We start from the raw sequence: 10,403 nt of genomic DNA on the forward strand, positions 1-10,403 counted from the left end.
TTACTCATCATTGGTAAAAGCTGTGGATGCAGATGCCAGACACTTTGTGGGGAATTAGCTTAGGAGCATGTGGCCCTGAGGAAAGAGGGACATCGAGATTTGGGATTTCCAGCTCTACCCAGTGTACCCCCATTGGCTAGTTAGTGAAGCCCCTCCGGGTGTCAGTGGACGTAATATGCGGGGAGGGTACATAACATGTCATCAGAGCGCATGTCATCATGAAGCCTAGCTGATGGGAGATGGAGAACTTGAGACGCCATTTGTTTTAAAAAGAAATGACAGTAACTTGAATTTTTATATTCCAGGTTATGAAGTACTTTCCACCTCATAAAATTGTTCCTCGAGGAATTACAATGAAGTAGGCTGAGCAAGTGTGCTATCCCCTTTGTAAAATGAAGAAACCAAATCCCGGATTGATGGAAGGCCCCACAAATGCTAGAACAGGTCTTAAACTTAGGCCTCCAATCTCCCTACATTTTAAGGAACCTAACAGAGAATTCAGTCTAAGAATTCAACACTAAACACTCAGAAACAGAAAAATGAAAAAGAAAAATCAAGTGTCACTGAATAAGTAGCAATCCTAATATCAGTACTGAGACTAGTTGAAGTACTTTTTAATGAACAGAATTGGTCTATATTTCTGATCTTATAACAGAGGTGGCTCCAGAATCTCTATATAGGAGGAATTAGGGGCAGGAATATGTTTGAAAGGGGGAACTAGGTGATTTTTCTTGAAATTGTACTGGCACAGCAAGCATATTTCTTTGTACAATATGCTTATATCTATGAGGTGGGATGATTTTGCAGAGACATTGCTATCTGTCAACAATAGTTGGCAGATGCCTTAATGGTCTGTATCAATCACCAGGTAAGTGATTGCACATTTAGAACAGTGCCTGAGAAATCTAAAGACAAAAAGAGCAGTTATGTTTTCTTTCTGATTCTAGAAGATATGTTGTTTTATTCTTCCATGCATGGAAAAAACAATTGAATGTTTTTGGTGGGAAGAGGTGAGGATGTCAGGTAAATGGCATACAGTTTCAAGAAAAATAGACTTATTTCCATTTTAATTGGATTTCGATCCCCAAGCTGTTGGTAGTTGAAGGGCAAATACACAAAACCCTAGAAAAATCTGTAAATCATACCTGAGTCTAAATTTGCTAATGTTGTTATTCTTGTCATTCTTCTTTTCTTGCCTCTCCCTCTGTTTTTGGCATCAAATTCTCTCCAAGTCATCAGGCACTGACATTCATTGATTACATGGCTTGGCATAACTTTTGACTCAAACAATTTGAGTTCAAATTCTGGTTCAGCCATGGCTCAAATGTGTGACCTGGCATAAATTACTAATTTCTTTAGAATTTGGCTTCTTCATCCCTCATACTGGGATACTAATATTTACTGTGCAGAATTTCTTGAGGATGAAAGAAAATAGTATTTGTAAAATGCCTGGTATTTAAGAACTCAACAAATAATTGCCTAGAGGAAGACAATACAAGTGAAGTGAAAATTGCTGCTTTCTGGACACTAGGGATTGGGTGCATTATTTGATAAATATTTTATGGTTTTCTATCTCTGATAGCTTATGGAGGAATTTTTCAGGACTATGCATATTTCATAAAAATAATAAATCCTCTCCTAAAAAAAACCTCTTTAAATGTACTATAAAGTACCCTCAGATCCTTGCAGAAAGTAATTCTAATAATAAATTGAAAAATTATATAGTACTATGTGCCAACTACTCTTCTAAGCACTTTATTATATGCTTTATATATATACACACACTAATAGATTTATTAAATTTAATTCTAATGAAGCTATGCAATGGGTACTATTATTTTACAGGTGAAGGGGCTTAGGCACAGGGACATTAAATAACTAAATCACACAGCTAGTAAGTAGCAGAGCCAGGATTTGAACTCAGGTTGCACATGAGGTAAGATGACCCTAGGAAGACAGGGCTGGTCTACTCTCTGCAGGCATTTTCTCCAGGCTCCCAGGCAGGGTGAAAAGTGGAGTGCAGGCTGGGAGAATCCAGAGCATGGCTTTGTCACTGCCAGTGCCTGCCAAGGCTGAGCTAGTTACCAGTGTCTAAAAGAAGAGGCTTCAGAGCTGTTACCCCAATTTCATCTTCCCCTGTCAAAATCTCTTTACAGTAGAAAAGTACAAATACATTTTCAAAGCAGGGACTGTGGTATCATGACCTCAACACCCAGGCGATGCTGTGACTCATTTTCCTTGTGAAGATCTTGACAGGGAAGATTCACACTTGAGACGTTGAGAAGAGCCTAGAGACCAGGTTTGCTATTAATTCTGAAAGCAGGAGCAAGAAAATATAAGAGAGCCGAGAAAGCAATACTGGGGGAAATGTCGGGGGAGGGTCTCAGGTCAGGAATCACGACTATTTAATTAAATGAGAAAAACAGATGAATAAACTGAAGTCACTCTTATGCTTATCAGAGGGAAGGGGCTGAGCAGGTGGTAAAGATTTCTTCCTGAGGCTGAGGATTTAAATCCAGCCAGAGTCCCTGAATTAAACATTGCCTTTTTCTTAAACCAAGTATCCCTGTTACTTGACTCACAATTGTACTGAGGCAGATAGGGAAATCTATCTAGAACTGTTCCATGGACGTCACACTTGTTGCTCTGACTATATTCTCAAAAAATATCATACTATTTATGCCACACAGCTCCTTGCAGGAGTTTAGTGACAGTGTTCATCGTGGCACAAAGAACCAGCTTTGTAGTTCTGCAGGGGGAAAACGTTGCACCCTTTGAAGCCATCAAAGAGAGAAAATTCCCTCTTATCTGTTTTTGAAACTAGGTAAGCAAATTCTCCAACTTCTGGATTAATCCAGATGAATTTACCTTCCAAGGATTTATGATAACCTGATCTTTGAGCCAGAACAATTAGGCTGGGTAATTGGGTAAAATTAAGGAGGTATTAAGTCTGATTCTTAGGTCTTAAAGTCAATGAAAATTCCTTTCCTTTCTTCTTGATGCAGAGACAACTATGAGATGTGCCATAACCCTCTGATATGACCCAAAGAGCCACACAGAACACCAAGTTCGTGCCCAGCACTGTGAAACTCCAAAAAACGGGGCGCTTTACAGACATGTAGTAACATGGGAAAGCCCTGTCCTGAACTCCAGAGTTCCAGGAAGGTAGGATGATGCAACCACTCTTCCCACAATTCTGATTTACTCATCGGAAATCAATGATACTCCTGTGTCAGCTCAGGACTGGACCCAAGACTAGGATTAAAGATTCCCAGGGCTATTCAGTAGCTATCTCTCCCTTTGGTTGGGGCAACTTGATGGCTCTAGGTTAGAATAATCCCCTAGCTTCTCCCAGAGCTGAAGTCATAGCAAAAGTCATAGCAAACCCTGGTACTTGCCTGGTACCTCTGCAGCCTCTAGTAAGTGGGTGCACATCAGCCTGGTTGTGTACCCCAGAAACATACAACAGATGGTTTAAATCACTGTGGAGAATCAAGGTAAGAACGGTATAGCCGGTGGCAGTAGCAGAGTGGGTGTACAGGAAAGACGTAGACAAAGATTCTCCTTTTACCAAATGCCTGAAATTCCACCTTGGAACATTATTCCCTTATTTTAAGGTTTAAAACAGACACTGAAAGCTAACAGTATAGAAGCTCTCTTAATTGGTCTGTCTTCCACTCTATGCTACATATTGTATGAGACTAAGCTAAAACAGAGTTATGGTTTCATCATAATGGGGTCTCCCCCTCCCCCTAAAAAATCTTTAAATATTCCCATTGTTTAGCAAGCTAAGAAGATATGCATTGCTTCAGCCTTTGAGAAATTCATGGAAGGGACCCAGCCTGCCCTTCCAGCTTCTCTCATGAGCACACCCGTCACTTTAGCCAAGTAGATCCACACGCAGCTCACTGAACACACTCCTCACTCCAAAAGTCTGTGACCTCACTTACAATTCGGCCCTCCACAGACATCTTTCCTTCTTGCATTTCTGCTGAAACCCCACACACCCTTCATCACTCTGTTTTTGAAACTAGGTAAGCAAAGTCTCACCAATCCTTACCTCGCTGGCTGGAGAGTTTTCTTGCATCTTCCTAAATGGGCAGTCCAGAGGTCAGCAAGCTTTTTCTGCAAACGGCCAGGTAGTAAATATTTTTGGCTTTCTGTGCCATAAGGTTTTGGTCACAACCACTCAACTCTGTCACTGTGGCAGAAATAAGCTATAGCTGCTACCTAAATGAATGAACATGGCTGTGCTCCAATAAAACTTTATTTATGGACAGGGAAATTTAAATTTTACATAATTGTAAGGGATCATGAAATATCATTACTCTTGATTTTCTGTCCACCACTAAAAAATGTAAGAGCCATTCTTAGCCTGAAGGTGTACTTTGCCAATTTCTGGGGCAGGGTTTACCTTTATGTTAAACTCCTCAGGCGGCTCACTAAAAACTGCTTTTCACTCCCTGAGTTCTGTGACTTCACTTACAATTTGGCCCTCCTCAAACATCTGTCTGTCTCAAACATTTCCCTCTGCATATCTATCTATCTGTCTATCTGTCATCTATCTATCTATCTATCATCTATCTATCATCTATTTTTGCATTGTAGTAATTGATGTACTTATTCTTCAAACTTTCCGTTACTCTGTAAACTCTCTGAGGACAGGAATATTGTCATCTTAATAGAGGCTGTGGTATTGTGATTTATAATAAAAAAATATATTGATCTTCATCCCTATTTTTGACACAGAGCCCCTAAAGCCCTTGGAATTTCCTGTAATGAGAGCAATAAAGGTGCCTTTTGTTATATTAATGAGGTGACTGGGTGGGAAAACCTACCATGTGATTAGAGTGTTGGAACTTTCAGTCCCACCTTCTGACCTCCTGGGAGAAGAGAAGGGCTGGAGGTTGAATCAATAACCAGTGGCCAGTGGTTTCATCAATCATGCCTGTGTAATGAAGCCTCCATACGAAACCCAAAGCAGGGTTTGGAGAGCTTCCAGGTTGGTGAACATGTGGAGATTTGGGGAGAAGGTCACACTCAGAGGGAGCGTGGAAGCTCCGCACCCTTTCCCCATACCTTGCCCTAAGCGTCTCTTCCATCTGGCTGTTCTTGAGTTATATCCTGTTATAATAAACCAGTGAACTAGTGAGTAAATGGGCTTCCTGAGTCCTGTGAGCTGCTCTAGCAAATTAATCAAATCCAAGGAGGGGGTCATGGGAACCTCTGATTTATAGGCAGTCTGTCAGAGGTACAGGTAATAACATGGACTTGCAATTAGCATCCTGAATTGGAGGGGGTCATTGGAACCTCCAATTTGTAGCCAATCAGTTAGAAACACAGGGAGCAACCAGGGCTTGTGACTGGTGTCTGAAGTGGAGAGTGTCTTGCGAGACTGAGCACTTTACTCGTGGAATCTGCTATCTCTGTGTAGATAGTGGTGGAACTGAGTTGAATTGTAGGGCACCCAGCTGGTGTCTGGAGAATGGCTGGTGATGTGGGACACCTCCCCACCACCCCGCCATGTTGGAATTGGGTTCAGGACCCTAAATTTAGAGGCTAACATTTATTGATCACTTTGCTAAGGCACTGAGCTAAATGTTTTGTGTGGAAAATCTCATAACATACGCATGAGGTAGGTATTATGATTGTTATAATGTATAAGTGGTATTATTATTTTTACAGATGATAAAACAAATACTTGGGGAGGTTCCATATTTAATAAGTGTAGAGCTATGATTTAATCATTTAGGCAGTCAGACCCCAGAGCTCACCTTCTCTACCACTCTACAGACCCCCTTCCCCTGTTTCACACAGTAAGGCCTTAATAAATGTCTGGTGAATGTGTGTTATATTTTGGATTAAATCGTTTCTCTCCTGAGAACAGCTGAAGCTGATAGTAAGAAAGATTGAAAAAAAGCTCACAGAGCAACTTAAAGAGCCACAACAGAGCACCTCGGAGGCAGGCAAGCATCAGAGAAGTGAGAAGTGGGTGCCACTGAAGCTTGCCTGCCTTCGAAGGGTCTTTCCCTGTCGTTGCTCAGCTGTTTGCTCAACTCAAGAGTGTGGAGAGGCATTCAGACCTGAATCCCGGTATCACACGTAGCTGGAGAAGAAGTGCAGGACAGAAGCAACCCGTGGGGAAATGCACAAAGAGACCTGCTGAGCCCCAGGGGCAGGGCCATGGTTGTGAGCATGCAGCATGCCAGCTGCACTCCCAGAAGGAGAGAAATGAGCTGCAGCTGGGAGGCCACTTGTGCGAGAGGAAAAAAAAAAGACTTTTTTAACCATCAGATTTGAGCAAGTGGCTTATGTGTGAAAGGTTTTGTTGGAAGCAAGTTAAATGGTGCTAAGTCACTAGACAAAGGATCACACCCTCCAGCTCAAGATGCCTGTCTCTAGGGACTTTTTCTAACAGTCTCAGGTCTGGGTGAGGACAAAGCAGTGAAAGACATCCAGATTAGCTGAGGGAGCACAGTGACCTGGGAACACGAAAAACAAGGGCTCCTGAAATCCCCAGGGCTGCTCTATCAGTGAGAAAGGAAAGGCAAGGAGGAAAGATGCTGGCCACAGTTTTGTCGCTCAACACTTATGGAGTGGCTGCGTCCGTACCTCCAAGAGCTGGACTGCAATGTGCTCTCACCCTGCCCCAGATCATCAGGATCTGCATTTTCACAAATCTTTTGCACATCACCGTGTGAAATGTGCTGTCCTACGATGCTCAGACTAAACACACCTGTCCTGGAAGGTCCACAGTTCCTTTTGAATATCTCTTCAAAAGAAAGTATGATCTAATCTCATACTCTTACATGTCCCTGTCCAGTTTTCCCAGCACCACTTATTGAAGAGACTGTCCTTTCTCCACTGTACATTCCTGCCTCCTTTATCAAAGATAAGGTGACCATATGTGCGTGGGTTTATCTCTGGGCTTTCTATCCTGTTCCATTGATCTATCTTTCTGTTTTTGTGCCACTACCATACTGTCTTGATCACTCCCTAACACAATACACAAAAATAAGCTCAAAATGGATTAAAGACCTAAACGTAAGGCCAGAAACTATCAAACTCTTAGAGGAAAACATAGGCAGAACACTATGACATAAATCACAGCAAGATCATTTTTGACCCACCTCCTAGAGAAATGGAAATAAAAACAAAGAGAAACAAAGGGGACCTAATGAAACTTAAAAGCTTTTGCACAGCAAAGGAAACCATAAAGAGGACCAAAAGACAACCCTCAGAATGGGAGAAAATATTTGCAAATGAAGCAACTGACAAAGGATTAATCTCCAAAATTTACAAATAGCTCATGCAGCTCAGTATCAAAAAAACAAACAACCCAATCCAAAAATGGGCAGAAGACCTAAATAGACATTTCTCCAAAGAAGATATACAGACTGCTAACAAACACATGAAAGAATGCTCAACATCATTAATCATTAGAGAAATGCAAATCAAAACTACAATGAGATATCATCTCACACTAGTCAGAATGGTCATCATCAAAAAATCTAGAAACAATAAATGCTGGAGAAGTTGTGGAGAAAAGGGAACACTCTTGCACTGCTGGTGGGAATGTGAATTGGTACAGCCACTATGGAGAACAGTATGGAGGTTCCTTAAAAAACTATAAATAGAACTACCATATGACCCAGCAATCCCACTACTGGGCATATACCCTGAGAAAACCATAATTCAAAAAGAGTCATGTACCAAAATGTTCATTGCAGCTCTATTTACAATAGCCCAGAGATGGAAACAACCTAAGTGTCCATCATCGGATGAATGGATAAAGAAGATGTGGCACATTTATACAATGGAATATTACTCAGCCATAAAAAGAAATGAAATTGAGTTATTTGTAGTGAGGTGGATGGACCTAGAGACTGTCATGCAGAGTGAAGTAAGTCAGAAAGAGAAAGACAAATACCGTATGCTAACACATATATATGGAATTTAAGAAAAAAAAATGTCATGAAGAACCTAGGGGTAAGATAAGAATAAAGACACAGACCCACTAGAGAATGGACTTGAGGATATGGGGAGGGGGAAGGGTAAGCTGTGACAAAGCGAGAGAGAGGCATGGACATATATACATTACCAAACGTAAAACAGATAGCTAGTGGGAAGCAGCTGCATAGCACAGGGAGATCAGCTTGGTGCTTTGTGACCACCTAGAGGGGTGGGATAGGGAGGGTGAGAGGGAGGGAGATGCAAGAGGGAAGAGATATGGGCACATATGTATATGTATAACTGATTCACTTTGTTATAAAGCAGAAACTAACACACCATTGTAAAGCAGTTATACTCCAAAAAAGATGTAAAAAAAAAAAAAAAAGAAAGTATGATTTCAGAGGTGCCTCTATTATGAAATTCAGAGAAATAAGAAGTGGCAGGTAAACTAACCAAAGCCCTGAATTTGCAATCAGGAGACTAAGGTTGTAAATCCGACAGGTCCTATCCCAACTGCAACCTCATGGAAGTCTTTTCGCTTCTCTGGGCCTCAGTTTCTGTGTCTGTACACTGAGGGAGCTGACTAGGAGATTCAAGACTCAGACATTCAAAGTATCATGCAAGACGCAGACATTCAAAGTATCAAAGTCCTAATTTTGTGCAAATGTATATATGTTCCATTTTTCTATTTCCCTAAAAAAATAAAGCATCAGAGAAGTTGACTGTGACCTAATCCTACTCTGGTATGGACAGGGTCTCCCCCATACACTTTAACCTCTACTGTCACTTACCTTTTAAAATTAGTTATATAGTGCATTGAACATATCATGAGACTAAGATCTTTCTCAAATGTGCCAGTCCCCAGAGAGAATCACCAAAGTGAGTGAGCACAGAATTTGTCTGCTGGCCAGAATCCTATGTACCAAGACTCTTGATTCTGCATAGTTCAAAATGCCTTTACTTGTATGCTCTGCGAACTAGCAAATGACCCACCTTATTAGGAAAGCAGACACCATCTTCCTTTAAGCACCTAATTCCAACCCTCGCAGAATGCAAGAGCACATCATTTATCCATTAGCAAAAAGCTGCACACCTTCCCCAAAGCCTTTGTATGAGAGAGGAAAGTCTTCTAAAGGAATGCCTTACTTGACAATTTTTAAAGCCAACTTGTCCGTCTGTATGGAAAATCTGAATAAAATCTACTGTCCTAGTTGGGGAGAAAAAAAAAAAAAACAAGACTGCTAAAAATAAATAAATAAAATATGCAAATCACTCATCCCATGCCACAATTGGCTTCAACCTATTTAAACAAGAAAAAGAGGTCAGAACACAGGGAGAGAAAGCTCTAACTCCCATCAACTCCCTACCCTTATTGCTTGCAAATGGGGTGGATCTTCCTTCCTCTGCATCTCCTAAGTTCTCCCAGGTCAAGATAGAGCCAATCTTGCCCAGGGTGCTAGGTCAACAAACAGAAATTTAGAAAATTTTCATGTCCTTGCAAATGATGCGTTTGACCAGAAACAGTGTAACCAGTCAGCCAATCTGGGCTCTATATTTACTTCTTTGTTCCTTATTCTTTATCCTGTAAAAGCATCCTGCCTTCAGCCCCGTTTTGCAGGTGTCAGGGCCCTTGAGACCAGAGACTGCTGGCTTCATGAAGTGTTGAATAAAGTTTGCTTGTCTCACCTGTACTGTCTTCTTTCATCACTTTTAAACAATATTACTGAATGAACGGAAAATACATGCTGGTGCCATGTTTCCAGGCTAAGCAAAAAAGCTCACCGCGGGGTAAATTTGGCCACACCTACACAGGTCATCTCACTTCCCATCTGCTCCTTTTACCCTCCTTCGCCCCACGCCACCCAAAAGTAACTCATTTGCAATTGTCCGTGGAGCCTGTATTTCATCGTGGTAAATGGAAAGCTCAAATGAGGAGGCCTGCTTATCTTTTTTTTTCAGTGATGAAGGATCATTGTCCCTGGCGCTGACCTTAGCTGATTTTCTCGCCTTTGTTGTACGCTAAAGACAAGGTATTCCTGTTTAGTTTCCAAAGGTCTTTTCCTGCCGATACACAGAAATCTTCTTGCCCGCTGCTCCGCGTCTCCCCACCGCCTGTCCTAGAGAAACAGGTGCCAACAGCCAGAGCAAAGCTAACGTGCTTTTTGTAGCCCCCAAGCAAGGGAAAACTGGGAGGGACAGGCGTGCGACTTGCAATTGACCCAGCTTTCTCTCCTCTGCCTTCCCACCCGCTGTGTAACCTTGAGGTGACAGGGGGCTCGGTCCCTGGAAGCTCTGCGGCTGTGCTGCTGCCGGCGGGAGGTGACGCCCGCGGACTGATGAAGGCGAAGGAGGGAGCCCGCGCATCACCCGCCCCCCCCCCGCCCCCGCCGCTGCTCTGCCACCTACAGGCCCGGGGCGCCGGCTGATGCTTTTGTTGTCCGAGCCGCTGA

The 10,403-nt window shown here is 42.2% G+C and overlaps 1 protein-coding gene across 2 annotated transcripts in view; it reads right to left on the minus strand.

The window, feature by feature from the left end:
* The window catches only part of GAP43 (growth associated protein 43), a 93,195-nt gene that overhangs the window by 50,638 nt on the left and 32,154 nt on the right, over positions 1-10,403 (minus strand). Inside the window, exon 4 of one of the 2 annotated variants that reach the window (XM_082625497.1) lies at positions 4,061-4,125. The exons of the other annotated variant lie outside the window; for it this stretch is intronic. Within the exon in view, the coding sequence (XP_082481623.1) occupies positions 4,061-4,087 (27 nt within the window). The 5' untranslated portion in view covers positions 4,088-4,125. The remainder of the gene's footprint in view (positions 1-4,060; positions 4,126-10,403) is intronic. 2 annotated transcript variants of the gene reach the window in all.

Source organism: Mesoplodon mirus (genome assembly GCF_964341445.2).
Source record: "Mesoplodon mirus genome assembly, chromosome: 6".
Taxonomy (NCBI): domain Eukaryota; kingdom Metazoa; phylum Chordata; class Mammalia; order Artiodactyla; family Ziphiidae; genus Mesoplodon; species Mesoplodon mirus.